Genomic DNA, 19,025 nt, shown 5'->3' with positions numbered 1-19,025 from the left:
TGGCTAGGAAACCTCCTTTGTTGGAGAAATGTGGAGGCTGCATTTGTTTTCAGTTGGCTCCGTCATAACTTGCCTGCCCTGTGTACTGAAGAAGCATGACAAGCTTTCCCGCAGAGCTGAAGGCAAACTCAGGAACACCCTTAACGCTTGCCTATAGGGAGCAGGAGCCACATCACCCATCTGCAGCTGCCGTTTCCCTTTAAATTCTCTAAAAGCCATTCAAGTGTTGAGTAGCTCGCTGAAATTTAATGTGGAGACTGGCCAAGCGATGGCAGCCTGCCAGGGGTTTCCATGTCTACCAAGAATGTTTTGCAGTGCAACTTGGGAGAGGAACATTACTTCCTCCAATATTTCTTTCTTTTCCCTCCCCTTAAAGTGAGTAAATAAAGCAGCTGAAAAGTTAGAGCAGGCAGCTTTCACCACCAGCTCCTCTTTCCATTCACATGGCTCCATATCCTGGCTGACAGCTCGACCCATGGTAAGGCGGACTTTTTGCTCAGGTGGCATTCGGCTGCTGGGAGATGTTACTAAACCACTGTTGAAGTGGTCTCATGGGAGATTGTGGTCCTATTGCAAAAGATTTGGCTCTGTGCCATCATGAAGATCAGGGGGTTACAGCTTTGGAAATGGGGTGATGTTCAGTGAGTGACTGTCTCTCTCAAAAGTTTATTGCTTGGGTGTTTTGTAGGGTTAGGAAAGGATGCATCCATGTTTAAGACACAGGACAGTTTGGGGAGGCTGTGAATTCAGCAAAATCCTGTAATTTCTGCTTCAGTAAAACAGGAATGTTGCTCATTTCCTACTTGCATCAAGGCATTCACAAAATCCGTCCTGCTGCTGATAGGGCATGTGCCGCGGGAGCAGGACATAATGGTGTGATTCACCACAACACTATGGGACAAGGTGCCTTTGTTTCTCCGGCAGCATGTCTCCAGGCGGTTGGACTCGTCATGTAGCCGACATGCCTCATGGTTGTAGGTGGCTTCCAGCCCAGTGGGACAGAGCCTTGCTGTCCCCATTTGGCTGCTGAAGGAGGTTGGACACGGCCAGTGTGGTGTCATGGGATGGTTACTCAAAGGCAAGTAGAAGTTGGACACTGTTCTTATGTCACCACAGAAAGAAGGTCATCTCCTCCTGGTTTGCTCTATCTCCAGGGACAATGTTGCAGTCACTTGTCATTGCTCTTGTGGCAAAGGTGGGTTGCTGATGGGCTGTCTGGTCTATGCTGTTACCTCAGTGTGGGATTTGGGAACCAGGAGGGATAGGAATGGGGGGAAGGCTGGGCCAAGACTCGCTCCACTCTTTGGAGTTGCTTATGTGCTAGCTGACCCTCGTCATCTTTTCTCATGTTGCCTGCGTTTGAGGAGAGCCTTTCCCAGCCCTCTCAAATCAAATGGTGGCTTTCTCAGGAGGTACCCATAAAACCCGTCTGGTGATGGGGGGGGACTAGTCTTGGCCACAAGAAATGTCTCGTGTTAAGAAAGGAAATCTAGGTGACTTCTGCTCTCCATCCTCCTTCAGGGAGTCTCTCGCCTATCTGTAGCTTGACACCCTTGCTCCTCTTTCATATCTCCACGTGCCAGATGCCTCTGGCTATTGGATTGCTCTGATCTGCCGACTGGATGAATCTGACATAGCTTGCCAAGGAGTGGGAAGAAGGGCCCAGCATTGCAGCTGGGGTTGTGTCACCCTGCTCAGAGTGTTTGGAAGAGCCCTGGTAGAAATCACTGTCCTCCTGCAGCTGAGCACTGTAGACTTCTGTGCTGTTCCCCAGTTGGGCTGTTCTGCAGCCCAGAAGACTCATGCAGTTAAGTACTTGCTTATCTCACTAGTACCACCTCTCTGCTCCAACTCAGACAAATTTTCACATCCTTTTCAGAGCTGGAAGGGTTTTAATCATTCTGCTACAATGAAAGAGCAATATGATTTTTATTATTACAGTTTTCTGGAAACTTATCCATCCAACTAGCCACTGAAAGGCTCATGGTTTCAGAGAACTTTGCACAGAGGAAGAAGCTGTTCTGAGCTGAAAGATGACAGCTTGACGCTAACATAAAAGTGGGTTTCTTTTTGTCTTTTTTTCCTGTTTTCTGGCTTCCTGCACGTACAGCAGCTCCTGTGGAATTGGGACTGACTGACAGAGGCAGTTTTCCCCTTTAGCAAGGCCTTTGGTTAGACAAGCTACCACAGAGCAATAAATAGTTTGGAGTCATGAGTCATGTTTCATTCTTGTAACTAACCAGGCATCCTAGGTTTATTTAAAAAAGGCTTCTTTGTTTCTGTGTTTGTTGTTACAGAGAAGTAATCCTCAACCAGAGTCCCAATGGATTTCTTGGGCTGGCCAGCTGTCACTGTCGAAGGTAGCTGCTCTAAGGACTGGTATTCCTATCTGTTTTGTTCTGCGGAGTAACAATTAGAATTGCTTTAGTGAGCAGTAAGCATATTAGTCATGTAACACTATGTGTTATGGTGTGCCGAATGAGCTTGTGTTTTTGGATATGATGTGGGGCTTGGTGCAGTTGAGGAGGTGCTTGGTATCTTCACAAAGTGTCTGTAAACCATCTGGGCTTTCCAAAGTTCTGAGAGCGATGTAGCACCCTGACCTTTGGATAGTAGCTATGGCCAGATGGACGGGTATCCTGACTTGCCCCTCTGCCCTCAGGGTAGAAGCAAGTACCAGAGGTCATGTGGAGGGAGACACACCTTGAAATGGTGATCATCCCCACCATGACCATCTAGTTCTCCCACCTTGGCAGCCTGATCTCCTGTGCTGGGTAGGACAGCGGGAGGATGGGACCAGTTGGTGCAGCTCATGATGCACAGTTTCAGCACCACCTTGTTGCAGTTGGAGTTTGTCCAACAGGCTAAGGAACTGGTACAGCTTGACTAACAGGCACAAGGAGACATGTTACTCTCGGGTACTTTTTGGTCCTTGGGTCAGGACCAAAGTTTTGTCCCTTATGCTGGTGGCAATTGTGCTCCTGTTTAGTTTTGCCCCTTTCTAGCTCTTCCTTACTCTAAACAGAACCAGGTGTTACCTGGTGAAGGCCATCAGCCAACAGCTATAGTGTTTTGTTAATGCCTTGGATGACCTTGGACTTCTACAACTTCAAAGTTACAGCAAGTCCCTGCTGGTGATGGACCTTTGGCAATGCTGGTGCTAAGAACTGGGTCTGCCATAGACCAGACACTGCATGGACATGTCATTAGAGACAATACCGGGACCAACTGCTAACAGAGGAGAGCACAGGTGGAGTGGACTTGCCAAAGGTCATGTAAACAGCTGGGGAAATGGTATTTAGGTCATCTGGCTGCTCAGCTAAGGCTAAGATGTCTAGACAGTGCAAATTTCCAGGGATTAACTCCTGACTCTTCAAGCTGAGAACCTGTGTGTGATCAATACTGCGACATTCAGTTTGCATCTACATAAGGAAATGAGTGTGGTAAGGAAAGATGTTGAGTCTATGTTGCTCTTTTCCATGCCTTCTCTCCTTATGCTTGTTCTGTGCCTGTCCTGCTCCTGGCCAGTCTTGTGCTGCAATATGCCCCTGGTCTTGTCTGATTGTCATCTCCTGCTTGTGTGGACAGGAATATAGATGCAGATATATGACTGTTTGCAGTGCCTGTTACCTGCATCCTGACATGAGTCTGGAGAATTTCTAGAAGTGTTTGATTTCTATACTGATTTACTACTGGATGGTAGCTCAGATGTAGAAAACATGCCTGTACCTATTGTTGATCCCAGTTTCTTGTTCCTTGTTTTCTAATCCTTCCTGCCTTCCATGCCTCTCTTACCCTTTAGGGAAAAGACTTTTGTTGTCTCAGTGAAAAGAACCAGGACAAGTTTGATTATCAAGAAGATTGTGAAACTTCTTTTGCATGAGATATGAATAATTGCACACTTAGCTCCTGTTCCATGCATAGTTTCCTAATGGCATGCACAAATACCCTGTTTCTGGGCTTGAAAGGCACATGAGTTAAACAGTAAGTGCTTGGATTGGGCATCCACCTCTATGCTAGAGTCCCCTGGGTGAGTGAATCTGAGTACTTCAGCTTGTTGCTCCTGTCTGGGGTGGGTGCTGTGTCAGATACTTACCTGGCTGAAGTGTAACAGACTCAATGAGGTCCCAACTGCTGTGACTGCCCTATTCCTTGCCAAAGCCTCAGATGGTCCTGTAGCATGCCTGTAGCAAGGCAGCAGAAATATCAGGTTGGTGTTAGCAGGGATTATGGGCCTGGTGCCATTTTAGATTTGCATTGCCTCCTCTGTCTCCCAACTCAGTCCTTTTAATGGACACTGATGTGCATTTGAAACTCCTGGATGTTTTGAGGGGTAAATGAAGTTGCTGATTTTTTAAAATAACTTTTTGGAAGGAAGAAAGTTTCTTATATGGGGGCCCCCAATATAAGAACAACACAGACCTGCTTGAGCGGATCCAGAGGAGGCCACAGAGATGATCAGGGGGCTGGAGCTCCTCCCTTACGAGGAGAGCCTGAGAGAGTTGGGGGGTTCAGCTGGAGAAGGGAAGGCTCCGTGGAGACCTTAGAGCACCCTTCCAGTACTTAAAGGGGCTACAGGAAAGGTGGGGAGGGACTCTTGATCAGGGGGGTAGGGATAGGGTGAGGGATAATGGTTTTAAACTGAGGGAGGGTAGACTTAGATTAGATAGAAGGAAGAAATTCTTCCCTGTGAGGGTGGTGAGACACTGGCACAGGTTGCCCAGAGAAGCTGTGGCTGCCCCCTCCCTGGAAAGTTGGACGGGGCTTTGGGCAACCTGGGCTAGTGGAAGGTATCCCTGCCCATAGCAGGGGGGTTGGAACTGGATGACCTTTAACATCCCATCCAATCCAAACCCTTCTATGATTCTATGAAAAGAAAGCTATATAATACTGGGATTTATGCTAGAAGGAACTATCTTTTGTTGGAGGAAAAAAAAATATTTTTCTCATATCTTCACATAGCCTCTACCTAGGGGTAAGCAGGAGCTGAGGTTTCTTTGAGTGATGCTGTGGGAACGGGAGGCTGCAGGTTGTTTGCTGCTGCTCTGGGACATGCTTCAGTAACCCCGTATTGGAGCTGGTATAGTCAAGGATATTCTTGTAACTGAGTGAGTCATAAAGCTGCTATTTCCAGAATGGTTGGGTTTTGTAACATTGGATGGCATTGCCCTGGTGATAGAAAGATGTGCTGGCCAATAGAGCTGACTCAGCATTACTGGCCCCAGAACTCAAGCATTTGCCTGAGACCTAGTTTCAGCAGAGAAAATTGGACTATAAATAGGCTTTGGTTAAAAAACAAAACAAAACAGAAAAAAACTCCTTGATGGAAAAGGCAACTTGTTTCAGGGAAGCCGTGTTTAGAGGAAATCATGAGGATTGTGAGATGCTTGACTGTGAGGGTGGTGAGACACTGAAACAGGTTGCACAGAGAAGTTGTAGACGCCTCATTATTGGAAGCGTTCAACGTCAGGTTGGACGGGGCTTTGAGCAACCTGATCTAGCAAAAGATGTCCCTGCCCATGGCAAGGGGGTTGGACTAGATGATTTTTTAAAGATCTCTCCAAACCCAAACCATTCTGTGATTCTATGAACGGAGACATTTTCTTACAAAGTATGAACTGGGGTGAGATTTGGTGGAGGTTTCTGTTCTCATGGTTAAAAACCCTAAGCAAGAGGAGCAAGATGAACTCTTTTTCTTAGAGTTTTTTTGATCAAACTTAGTTTGGTATTTCTAGAGAGGTAAATGCTTTTAGTTGCCATAGGTGGTTGAATGCCAATTTCCTGTGTTATCTATTTAAGGGAAGACCTCTTGGAGACTGTATATTTCACAGAATCAATCAACTAGGTTGGAAAGGACCTTGAAGATCATCTAGTCCACCCATTAACCTAACACTGCCAGTTCTCATATTTGTTGCCACCGCACAGCAACTGCCTCTCCCCAATCCCTTGAGTAGATGTTTCTAGCAATGGTGTTAAGCCTAGCTTTAAACCATGATCCCCAGAGTGACAAATGCAAGCATAGGAAACAAAGATTTAAAACTGAGCTCAAGAAGGAAAGCAAAATATAAAGCCTGAATCATCTAATATTGCTGTCTGTAGACAAATGCTAGTAGCAGCCCCTAAGCTTACGTCTAGAAATGGTATCACATGCTCTATGTTTAAGATCTGTGGCTGCAAATAACCAGCAATAATTTCATTAATAATGATCTGATCAGATAACGGGAGAGACACATAGAGCTGACAGGGAAGATTTCTAAAGACTTCCACAGAAAACCACTGTGTTTATTTAATAAAAACTGTTAGTACAAGCAGCTTAGTTCTGACAAAACTTCAGGCATAGACTACTTTTTTTTTTTTTTTTTTTTTTTTCCAAAAAGAATAGCTGCATCTGTCAATGTGTCCCTGATTATTTTAGTTGTTGTTTATTTTTTAGAATTGAAAGTCTCTCAGGTCTACTTTCCTTTATTTACTTCAAGGTTTGAAACCAACAAGTTCCCAAGACCAGAACAGGACTTTTTGTATTTGGGTTGATCAGGAGCAAAACTCACCTATTTGCCAAATAGGTCTTTGAGTATGTTTTTTCCCTCTTTTTCCCCCTAAATCAAAGCAGGATGGGGAACCAACTGGAGTATTACAAGATGTATGCACGTGGTTACAGTAGTATTACAAGATGTGCATGTCTCATGCACAGCCTTAGATGCTCTTGAAACACCTGTGTCCTCATCACTGTCCTGTCTACTGTAGAAATGTTCTAGACAGCAGAGCACTATTGACACTTCACACACAACAACCACTTAACCAAAACCCTACAGAAACAAGCCACAATGCTGAGCTTGAGGCCCAGACCCAAATGTTCTCAGTGGGCTGAACATGGAGGCTGTAGATGTAAGGTGGGCTCTCCAGTGTCCATCTCCCCCAGCATGGAGCAGAGCTCCTAGGCCTGTCATGCAATGCTGCAGGGGAGCTGGAGATCCCCAAACCTTTGTGCTCAATAGGGAAATACTCAGCACTGGGATCTGTGAAACCCTCCCCCCTTTCTGGAGGGTTGGCACTATCATAAGCTCTGCCAGGGAGCGACCTCCATCTGTCTAGGGACCTGAAGGCTGGGAAGTCCTCCTGAGCTCAAGCATCTATGCAAAGACTTTGAAAGAACTTGAGGTGCTTGTCTGCCATCTAATCCCTTGTGGGTGAGCCCTCCTCAGGATATGGAAAATTCTGATTTCATTCCAAATTTTGGACTGGAAGAAAAAGGTCGGTAATTGCGCTGAAGTCCTGATCACCAGCTCTTTGACTTCACAGCTTGCAGAGCAGGTAGGAGGCCGGCAGTGAGCTCATTGCTCACTCATCCTTTCCATTCCCCATCTGCATCCTTCCTTGATTGTTCCCCGCTGTGTGCGAGGACTGCTGCTCTGAGGGTTGCTACTCTGCCTGCCTGTGTGGTGTAAACCATTGTGTTGAGGCAGACAGTCAGTTATGGGCACGTCCCTCTTGGAAAAGTCCCCAGGAGTTCGGGAAAGTGGGAAGGAAGTCAACACAATGCAAGAACCTCGCAGAACAAAAGGTGATTGAAGCATTTCTTGTCTCCTGTTACACCCTGAGAATCCTCGCTGTAGAAACCGACTGATCCCTCAGCCTGCAGTAAGTTCCAGTAGTTTGTACAAGTCCTTGAAATCAGGTAGCTGGGGAGGAGGGAAGCTGCTGAGTCGTAACATGTCGGAGCGCCTGGGAAAGAATGGGGCTTTATTAGTACTCTTTGGCACACTCTGAAGCAGAAGGGGAGGGCATGGGGCTTTTGTCAGGCAGTGTAACTGCTTTTTCTGATGTGGAGAGCAAGTGCACGGTGGTGGCTGCTGCTTTGACAAAATGCTTGTGGGAATTTGCTGTAACTGGGGATCAACTCGAAAAAAACTTTTGTGCTTGTAGGAGACGGGGTGGTGGCTGAGGTCGAGTGGATGGGCTGGGGAGGACTCTGGGTCTCCCTGATAGATGGACTTGGGGGTTTGGGGTTTGTTTTCAGGTTTTTTTAGAAGGAGGGGAAATAGTTACTGCTGGCTGAGGTGTAGCAGAGGACAGACTTTGCATGCATGGTGTGCAGGCTGTCACACGCTCTCAGCAGCAGGCTCTGAATAGCAGGAAACGTCCTGTTTCCCAGGGTTTCCATCTGTGAGCTACAGCCAGTGCAGTAGTCGTGTGAGGGGAGAAACTGGCAGCAACAGGAGATTCATTTGGCAAACTGCTATGGGAATGTACTGTAGGTGAAAAGGGACTAGAGCTGAGGAATGGCACTGCACAAGGGAAAATACGTCCTGTCCTTTTCTCTTTCATTTTCCTGTATTTTAAGTTTCCCTAACACATGAGCTGCAAGAGCGTAGATCACAAAATGTCCTTTTAAAAAGGCAAATAACAAATAATTGCTTTAGAAACCCTATTTGCACATATTTCGTAACTGTTTCTCTGGGCTCTGTGGGTGTCTAATCTAATGAACAGGCCCAGATTTGTGTTTCAGCAAACGAGGCGACTAGACGTGGGAGGGAGAGGTGGGAGGGGAGAGCAGTGGCTCTGACAGAGTATTTCAGGACTCAGAAGCTCAGAGGAGCCGCTGCTGTAGCATTTACCACGGGGGAATTTTAATTGGCTGCTTTATGCAAGGTACGTTGCTCTACGCGCTGGTTGTTTTGGGGTTTCGCGACCAGTGTTCATTGGTTGGTTGTTTTCCCATTGATCCCGAGTCTCAGTTTTATCTTTAGCCATGTATTATTGGAGGGATATAAGACCAGCCTTAGCAGGCTGAAGGGACTGTTAGAGGTAATGTGCCATGAGTAAAAGCTCTGAGGCAGAGCAGTGTTTTCTACAGGTAGAAATTTTACTGGTGCAAATCCCCAAAGGCATGGAGTGCATTTTCCTGGAGTGTAAAATGCACTTGCGTGCACTCCTGTGCTTCATCTAGACAACACATTGGCCTTGCACAAAGAAGGTACGTTGTCGTTAAGGTATTTAATTCCCAGAATGGTCTAGACTTGTGGCGTTAAATCCTCCGCTTGCTCTCACCTTATGTTTTCCAGAAAGGGATGCTGGAGAAGCATGTGCACGTGCAGTCCCTCTCCTGCAGGCAGCTGCCTGATGCTGTGTGTGTTGGGGCTTGCTCCTGTTTTGAGGAAGGGATTTTCCACCCATGCCAGGCAGCCTCGCCTGGCAATACAAGCCTGATGAAGTAAGGCTGGAAGCTGTGCATTCACACTGGGGTTGCACAGCTTGTCTGGCGCAGTAAAGAAAGCAATACCCAACTAATTAGTCGGGGCAAGAGAGGCAGATAAGCTCGCCTGGGTTTCTGCAGGGGAGGGAAGTGGTCAAAAGCTTGCAGGTGTCTTAGGTGTTAAGTGAAAAGTCTGGGTCAAAGGCCTAATTATAGGGGAACAGTAATACACTTAAGACTTTTAAAAAGTAACAAATAACTATGTGTTTAGAGCCAGAGGAGGAGGAGCTGCAGATCACAGGAGGGACTGTTTTTTAAGCTTTAGCTTAGTTTAATTTGGACTTGGACCAAAGCTGTGTCTCTTTGTCTGTGGAAATTTCCTATGGCCTGGAAGCTTCCTAGACCTTGCAGCTGCTCCCTGAACTTGGTAGTTTCATTACCGCTACTGCAATGACTTCAATTCCCAATGAGCTGCAAGACAAGATTTTTGAGGATATGCAAGGAAACCAAGCAGAATCAAGACCCTGCCTTCAATTTACTAATGCATTTTGGAGGCAAACAATATCAGTGTTGTGGTTTGAGCTCAGAGGACAACTGAGCACCACATAGCCATTCTCTGCCCCCTTCCTCCCCAGCGCTGAGAAGGGGAAAATAAGCAAAAATGCTGCTCACTCCCCACTTATCCCCAGCACTGAGAAGGAGGGAAGCAAAAGACCCAGGAACTTGAGATAAGGACAGGAAGGGATGACCTCATCGCACAGGCAAAACCCAGGCTCATTAGGGGAAGAAAAAAATAACATAAATTTAATACAGACACTAACAACAATAACATGTAACAGACAAAGTAGGACCATGAGAAGCATTACCACATCTTGAAAACACCTTCTCCCCACCCCTCCCTTCTTCCCGGGCTCAGCTTTGCTCCTGATTTCTCTACCTCCTCCCTCCAGCGGCACAGGGAACAGGGAATGGGGGGTGCGGTCAGTCCCGCTGTGTCTTCCACCTCAGGGGAGGTGGGAACTTCTGGCATTCCTCTCCTGTCCCAGCACGGTCCCCCTTTCACAGGAGACAGTCCTCCACAAACCAACTCTGACGTGAGTCGCTCCCACAGGCATGTGGGTCGCCCCTGCATGTTGCAATCCTCCCAGTGCTGGACTACGAGTGGGACTGCCTCCCCATGGGGTCCCAGCCTTCTTCGGGCACAGTCACCTGGCCCGTCATAGGCCACAGATTGGCATCTGCTCCACCATAGACCTCCATGGGCAGCATGGAGAGGTGGCCCTGCCGTCTCACCATGCGATACAGGGGAGTCTCTGCTCCCGGACTCCTCCCCCCCTTCTCCTCCTTTCTTCCACTGACCTCAGTGTTTGCACAGATGTTGTCCTCACATCTTCTCACAACTCCCACAGCTCCTCCCAGGTTCCCCTTCTTAAATACGTTATCACAGAGGCACAGCTAATTGGCCCAACCTTGGTGCAAAGACTTGGAGCCAGGGGAGCTTTGAGAAGCTTTTCACAGGGGCGACTGCTGCAGTAGCCTCCCCTGCTGCCAAAAAACCCCCACCACTCACTCAAACAAGGACGATCAGCAAGTTCAAGAGGGATAAGATAAATTCAGGGAGAACAGGTCCATAGGCAGATACTAGGAATAGGGTTGCACCTTTTGAGATCCCTAATGAAACAGTTGTTGGGGCAATACAAGAGGAATGAACTTCAGAAAGTGGCCAAGCTTATGTTTGTTCTCTAAATAACAGCTCTTTTCTTACTGCCAGTCTAGCTAGACTACTGGCATGACCTGGTCAGGTATTGTTTACATTCCTGTTGAATTGGAAAGGGCTCATGCAAAATACTTTGGGCTCAACAAAAAGGAATTTTCGTGTGAAACAGTTTTGTCAGAGCTTTGACCAGCTCTTCAGGTCATCAAAAGACCTGGGTTTTGGCACTCGAAACGCCTCAGTGAACTGTAGCATCTCAGGTGATGATTAGAGGTTAGGAAGCACTGGTGACTCTTTGCAGGTCTGTCTTGCCTTCAGTAGCTTCTACTTTGTCCTCCAAGAGCACCTGAAGGGTTTTATGAAGCACTAGAAGCTTCCTACTACACTCAGTCTTTGGAAAAGGCCTTGGGCACTAGAGGAGAGGTGAAGAAAAATTTGGCAGTTCAGGACTATTAATGTTTCTGGACATGAGTGTGTTTAAGGAACCCAGACAGAAAGCAGAGAAAGACTGGGTGCAGGGATTAAACTGATCCAAGCAAGTGGGTTTTTTTAATCCTTTCTTGTTCTTTCACATGGACTTCAGCCCTGCCCTATTTCTGGCAGGTGTTGGCGATGCTGTGAAGTGCCTAGGCTATGCATGGGTCACTTGGTAGGGAAGATCTGGGAGGATTTTGTAAGTGGCATTTTGTAGTGACACGTTGTTAGCTTTTCGATAATGCCTCTAGCATAAGCAAACATCTGTGAGATGGGGGGAGAGGCATGCAGTGGTGTCAAAAGGCAGGGCAGCTAGAGGATGGATCCAGAGCCTCACTTGTGAAAATCTGGTGGAGCCAGCCATCTCAAAAGTTGCTATTGTCACAGCTTTATGATGATTTTCTGTCTTTTAGCACAAAGGAAGTGAAATCCCCTTTAGTCCTACAGAAGTTCTGGAGGTGCTGAGTGGAGAGGATGTTCACAGGGATGACATTACTATACGTTGAACTCCATCTGTGAAGCAGTTCTGCTACCAGCTCTCCCGTTGTCCCAGGGGACACTCCTCTGATATTGTCTGTGCTTCTGGGTTGGTTTCCAGGCTGTAATTCAGACTGATACTCAGGGTCTGACTCAAAACTGCTTTGATGTAGATCGTAACACATATTCTAAACCCCAGATGTGTAGCGCTCTGTCATTTTTCTTGCTTTTTGAGGCCACGCTGAAATCCTATTTGCTTTGGAAAAGCAGAGTAGACATATTGGGAGTACGAGGCCAAGGGAGAGGAGTTCCTGCTCCCAGAGCTGTGACACAAAAATTGTCCCTAGCTGTTATCTTCTGTCTTTCCCATATTTCCACTCCAGTGGAGAATGATTGAGTTCTCTCTTCTCATGATCTCCTTTCCTTTGCTGCCTCCAGACAACCTGTAGTTGTTTCAGGTTTGGCTTGGAGTTTCATCCAGTAACATCATGTCGTTCTGTGTTGCATATGAGTTGCTGTGTCAAAATAGTTATGCTTCTGCATGCATAAGCTGCTTGTGAGTAATAATGATAATGGGAGCTACAAGGCCATGGGGGATTAAACCACTAAGTAAACATCATCTCACCTGTGGCCTTATCATACTTGCCTTGCTATTTGCAAAGGCTGAATGATATCCTTAATTGTGGTGAGAATGATCTTCTCTAGCCTTAGTTGTCAACAAGTAAAGGGTCTTATCTGAGCTGTTTAATTCTGTAGCTAGTGAAGAGAGACCAGGTATACCCAAAGGTTCACTCATCTCACTAAGGCTGGATTAAATTGAGCTTCTTATGTGCCTCTTTTTGGTTACAAAGGATGTCTGGGGTGGGTAGTTCAGCCTTCAGACACCCAGAAAGGGCAGATGGATTTTGTCCTTTTGAAGTCAACTAAAGGTTTATGGTTGTTTTTATGGGCCTCAGGAGTGAACTTCTAAAGAAGTGACATAAGCTTCCAATTAGGGTTTGGAGAAGAAAGAAAAAAGCTGGGTCAGATAACGTTTGTGTAAAGCTTTTGTGTTGCCCGTTTTTGAAAAAAAAGAGAAAAACACATTCCCCTCCCCCACACATAGCTTCCTGTTTTTCCTGTTTTTCTGTGTTAAAGACAGACAAAGACAAAAGTCTGGGAGAGGAAAAAAAGTTCTCCTTGGGGCTGAAAAATCAACTATGCGATTTCAGTGCTTTCTGAAAAGAGTACTGAATGTTTGTTTGATCCTTCATAAGCTCCTGGCCACACACTGCTATCCTAAATGTGCGGAGATTTTAATGTGGTTGATATTTTGACAACCTTTCATTGTTTCTTCTTTCAGTGCTTGAGGTCCTGCCATGCAGGTGAGCAACAATTTTATGATTGATGCATGAAATCAGCAGTATCAAGCCAGGTTGTCTCACCTCTCATAATGCAGAAAAACATGTCTGGAAAAGAACACCACAAAACCTGGAAAGGGTTGTAGTAACACTCCCTCTGTATGCGCTTCTTGTCTCCTCAGGGAATTCCTGAGCTGGAGTTGATGCCTTTGTTTTTATTAGCTTTTAACTGAGTTTTCCTCCATGAACTCGTCCAGCTGCTTCTGAGTGCATGTACAGTATTCGCACAGCAATGACAGACTCCTGGTAGTGAGTTCCATGGCTTAATTAGATGTGGTGAGGTCAAACGTCCTGCTGTTCATCCTGAGCTGCCCCCACTGCTTGAGGGTAGAGGTGGTTGCCCCGTGCTTCAAATGTTTGCTGTATGGCCTAGTCTGTGCATGAACGTGAAAACCTTGTGTTCACGGTGGGAGTCCTGATGGGTCTGTTCATTTTCTCGTGTTTTTTAAACTGTGCCTACCAACTTTCACTGCTGTCCTGCTCGGCAATTTCCCCTTGTAAAGAAAATGTTGAACCAGACCCCGCCTAGTTCTTTCACATGGCTGGCATTGGCACACTCCCTGTACCCCATGCTAAAGCCTAATCCAAATAACTGCTAGCTCTGTTTCTTTTCCTCTTTTTTATGCTGCTAAGAGCTGTTTTAAGATTGGACGTTTTATTGTCTTTCTGCCCTGTTTATTCCCAATTACCTCTTACGTCGCACATTGTGTGTTTTTGTCCGCTTATGAAGAGGCTCCAGTAAGTTGAACGCTAATTCATCCCGAGTCATGACTATCTGAGGTCTGACAAGAGCAGAGTCTGAATGGGAGAATTTGCTCCAGCGTGTTGGTGTTGGTTAAACAAAGTCTGGAATTGTTTTTCCACATGACAGAATGGTCTTTGTCCCAGCCTGAATGCAGACTCAGCTGGAGCATGACACGTAACAGGGGATGTCAGTTGGAAACACAATTAGGATGCATGAGGATGCTGGGCCCCCGGAGAAAAGCAGCAAACATTGGGACAGAAAGAGGAGCAACATCTCGGCATTGGCCACCAGAGTCTGTCCCCGTGGCCTAAGGAGCTCCTGAGTTTATGGACTCTGAGCTGGCACTAACTACTTGAATGAGGAGATCCCACCCTGCTTGCGGGCATGTTTATATGCTGGTACGTTAAACTATGCTGCAGAATGGATCCAGGTTAAAAAGTAATCTGGCAAAGAAGGCTTGAGTCCATGGTCCAAGCTCAAACAGGTCTTTCCTCTTCCCTCACACCCCTTAAGACCAACTCTTAATGCTAATCCCTTCACCACCACGTCCAAAAAAAAAAAAACCACCCTACTATTTTTGATCATATTATATACAAATATTGATCTGACCACGGGGAGGAAACAGATAGTTGGGTCTGTGTTCATTGTGGTTTAAGGTCCCGAGGTTTGTCTGTTATGCCACACACTGTGAAATAATGTGAAGGAAAGTGCCGGCCTGTATTAACTCAGTCTAACAATAAACTTTTCATAAGTTTATCTGCTAATTTCTGAGGAAGAAACTCCCTGCTGGCACGTCTTGTGCAGTGCTCTATATTCTGCCCTGTAATGTGCATCCTTTAGAGCTAGACACTGCTTGGGGAAAGACAGTGCTCATGCAAAGGGTGAGTGAGTGCTTTAACAGCAAGGGAGGAATTCTGGGCATCTAGAAGACAGCCTGGCAAGAAGGAAGTTTTAAATTTCAAATGTTTTGGGCTGTAACCTCTTACAAAATAGAGGGGCGTTTACCAGTCCAAGTGTAAGTGCTCATGCTCTATATTGCATTCTTAGATGGTTTTAGATGCTTTAGTTAGAAGCAACACCATTACTGGCATGAGAGAAAGTGACCTAGAGAGTGAAAAGCAACATCTGAGGAAGAGTTTCAGGTTTACCCTGACAGAGAAGGATCTTTAGCACCTTTTGGCTTCAATTTGGAACGCTTTTAGTTTCTTCTGAATTAGAGCTTGAATTAAAGCAGCTTTATCCCTGCCTTTGCAAAGGTGATGTACTCACTTTACACGGGCTGTAGGAGGCAGGTACCTCCTCAGCTGCATGGTATCAATAACTTGACTGCCTCTCGAAGAGCAGGGAAGGGAATGCTTGGCCTGTTTGAGGACTGCATGTGACAAAGTGGTGGACTGGCCTCATTTCTGTGGCAGTGGGTAGTAGATCATGAACTGCAAGGATGCGTGAGATTGGAAGGGCTGCAGAGGCACAATGACTTTTAGGATGGCTGATGTAGGGAAAGAGAAGAGTTTAAGGAGGGGAGGGGCTACAGCAAACATGGTGGTGGCATTTACATCCCACCTGGTTTAGTATTAAAATGTCCTAAGCACTCCCTAAATCTGGCATGATTCATGACAGGTTTCTCCCATCTGAGAAGTGTTTTTGTTGACTGATAATCTTAACTTCAGCACAGAGGGAGATTCCCAAGAGGAAGATGGAAAATGAATAGTCCTTCTGTGGATGTCCAGTTTGTTCCTTAACATACAGGAGCTGACAAGATTCTTTGACTAGTGTGTTTCCATGAGAAACTTTGTGTCACATCTGAAATCTATGGGGCTTTCCAGACATTTTCCTGGTGGAACAGCTGCCTCAGAATTACAGACTCCAGAGTAGAAAGGAGTTCTATGCAAAGCTGACAATGAGGCTGTTGTGGATTAAAATATTTGACACAGTTATGATTTAGTAATAATTTCAGATTATGAATTAGCAATAATTCAAGATGTATTAATAGTGTAAGGTAGATCAAAAGGTTGAACTTCAGTAGCACTTAATGATTAACCAATTTAAAGATTAACAAGGTGATTTGGTAAAATGTTATGATTAAAACAGTGACTTAATTACAGATTCGAGCATGCCAAGAGTCACACTAACTTACTACAAGGTACCCTAAATTGAAGTGTATGTATATATATACATACATATATATATATGTACATATATAAACACAAAACATACACACACACAGAGACAGCGTAGAAATATTTGGATATCCACATGTAGACATCCACACTCGTGAAGGCAAATGTGTGTATTCGGGCACATAGATAGGTAGAGAGGTGGATGGAAGAGTCTAGTCTACAGTCAAAATTTCCCTCTTCTTGAGTTTAGAGAAAATACGCACAATGCTTTGGTATTCCTCAACAGGCAATAATTGAGCCTCAAGAAGTCTGACTTCACCCTGGCTTTTTGTCAGCTTTGTGGGCAAATGATCTTCAAACCTCGAGGAGTTTGTGCCTGAGAGGTGTCCCACCTCAGGGGAGATGCTGGTCACAGCCCGCTGCAATCCAGGAGAGCTCAAAGGGCCTCACTTAGGGTCACTATTTATAGGGTCTGAGATAATTGACTTTCATCAGGTACTTTTCCATTTCAGCCCAGCTTGGATGCCAAAATACTCTGGTATTTCCCACCAGTTGCGCAGGCCCAGAACTTGGCAGATCTTGAAGTTCTGGTATCACCCCCTTTGGGCCATGACCCAGGTACAGATGTTGTAGGCGCCAGGTGCATTAAGGGGGTGCCTTAATGCTGTGGTCCACTACCTTTTCCAATTCATCTTGGATTGGCATGTGGCCTGGGGTGTGGGACAGAAATTGCACCAAGCACCGAGTGGCCCAAAAGAAGGGGGTGAGTTGTACCACCACAGAGGCTCAGCATTCCACAAAAATGTCTCTTTGCTTGGTTTCCTATCTGTTCCACCCACCCTTCCACCAGTTTCCTGAAACAGGGTATAGCAACCTGTTGTGGCTCCTCAGGACATGTATTTACTTGCTGTAATGTGCATTTAGCAGCTTTGGACAGACCCTATGGAGGATGAATGTTCCTCCAGATGACCCCGGCTGCTCCCATCTCTTGGATGCTCAGCAACCATTTAGGTTGGTATAAGCTGCTGCATCACCCAGTTTTCTGCCCTCATTGTCATGCTCAGTGGACAGCTAAGAACGTGATGAGCCACAGAGGTCTTGTGACTTCTACAGAAGTTGTTTCTCAAGGTCTTTTTCCCGTTTCTACACGAATACTATTATGTGTCCCTTCTCTAATTACAGACCTGTGCTGTACAGTTTTCTTGTGCCTTCATTTAAGGAGAACAGATGTGTCTCATATTTTGGAAAATGTTATCCTAGGGAGAACTCATTCCTCATGGGAGCCTGAAGCAGACTGGTGGCTGTTTTGTTTTGCCAGTGGAAGTCTCTCCTCAAATGCCATAGACTTTCTGATTTTGACCATAAAACCAGAATGCTGTCATGCTTTGTGGAGCTAGTGGATCCCTCCTTGGAGGTGCACCTCCTTCAATTCTGTCCATCAGGAGTGCATCATCTTCAAAGATCTTGACTCCCTAGCAGCAGAGCCATGCATGAAGAGCAGACTAAAACCTTGTGAACAGGCTTCAGAGTGGCTCTGCTCAAGCTTGCCTTGCCCTTCAGCGAGAATTACAAAACCACCAAATCACGTGAAAGTTGTATCCAAGACGGGGTGAGACTACATGTGACAGCCCCAGGTTTCTGCTCAGTGCTCCCATCACCCAACGGCACTGCAGTTTGCATTCAGTTTTCACATGTGTGAATGTACAGCATGACCTCTGTGTGCCCTTGGTTGGTCCCAATTGTTTCCTTTGCCTTCTGTGGCTGAGCCAGTGTTGGTTTTGTTCGCTGGGTGACAGACTTCAAATCTTCTTTGCCTGACTGGGCTAGAATAAGCGTGCAAATGCTGTTCTCACAGAACGAATGGGAAAAGCCTGGAAATGGAGACGGAAACTCACTCCGACCTTATTGGGTGATGTGATATGGCAACTTGGGTATTTTTGTGGTGCTGGAAGGGCTGTTTTGAAAGCTGGCAGGTGCTGCTCCCCGATTCAGCAAATGATCCCTGACTGTCATATTCAGGCAGGAAGTAGCCCACAAATTTTTCTAGGAAGGATGAGAACATGACTGCTAAAAAGAAAAAAAAAAAACACCACCAATCCCAAAATAAAACACTGTTAAATCTGGATCAGGTTATAATGGAAAAGAGTAAATGCATCTGTTTTTTTGCAGAGTTGGCTTGGGTGTCTGTACGGTATTGCTACTGCAGGGGTTTGTCAACCCACTTGCTGCACTGTAGAAATGCTTTGGGGTCATCCCCATAAGGCCTGAGCTCAGATCTTCATAGGTCTTCATAGACCCTCAATGAACCAGCACTGCAGAGGGGCAGGAGACATAGTGTGGGACCAGATGACAGTTGGAAGGAGCAGTACTGCATCCAGATCAGTAGGTCCACCTTGGACATACATAGTTCTTCCAAGTGACCATTACAGAAGTAACAAAGTAATGCTTACGCTGAGGCAGCGATGTTCCTGTGGTGTTGCACATGTGCTCTTCAGCCCTGAGGAGGCTCCTCAGCCTCCTGCCTCTGCTTACAGACTATCATGGTCCTGTGGAGCAAAGCTTTGGATATCTGTACCCTTGGTTTGAGACATTTGGTTTACATTAAGACATCTGTATGTAACGAACGGGTGGATTCTCTGGTGGTTTTGATAAGAGTTTGGGGAAGACTTTCTGAGTTTGTCACCTAGCACCCATTCTTTTTGTTTCGTACAGGATAAAACATTTTCCTCAGAATTGAATAAGGACCAGTTGGAGACACTCTCTCATGTCAGAGCCATCTGAAATGATGGAATCGTCTTCCCTCCTTTCCCAAAACCAGACAAAATAGGCTTAAAAAAATACAAATAAATAAAATCCACCAGACTGTTACTCAGTGAGCCTAATATGACCCCACTGACTACCT

At 45.9% G+C, this 19,025-nt stretch overlaps 1 protein-coding gene across 7 annotated transcripts in view; it reads left to right on the top strand.

Annotated features, from left to right (window-relative positions):
- The window catches only part of ALS2CL (ALS2 C-terminal like), a 50,174-nt gene that overhangs the window by 855 nt on the left and 30,294 nt on the right, over positions 1-19,025 (top strand). The window contains exon 1 of one of the 7 annotated variants that reach the window (XM_074868022.1): positions 402-478. The exons of 1 other annotated variant lie outside the window; for it this stretch is intronic. In XM_074868022.1, the coding sequence (XP_074724123.1) occupies positions 476-478 (3 nt within the window). In that variant the 5' untranslated portion in view covers positions 402-475. Of the gene's footprint in view, positions 1-401; positions 479-2,339; positions 2,361-7,388; positions 7,639-8,565; positions 8,650-14,305; positions 14,402-19,025 lie in introns of those variants that run through there. 5 more of the 7 variants (XM_074868294.1, XM_074868390.1, XM_074868116.1 and 2 more) reach the window with 5 other exon arrangements.

Source organism: Strix uralensis, chromosome 1 (assembly GCF_047716275.1).
Source record: "Strix uralensis isolate ZFMK-TIS-50842 chromosome 1, bStrUra1, whole genome shotgun sequence".
Taxonomy (NCBI): domain Eukaryota; kingdom Metazoa; phylum Chordata; class Aves; order Strigiformes; family Strigidae; genus Strix; species Strix uralensis.
Note: the sequence above shows the minus strand (reverse complement) of the source record. Positions and strands in the feature narration are given on the sequence as shown.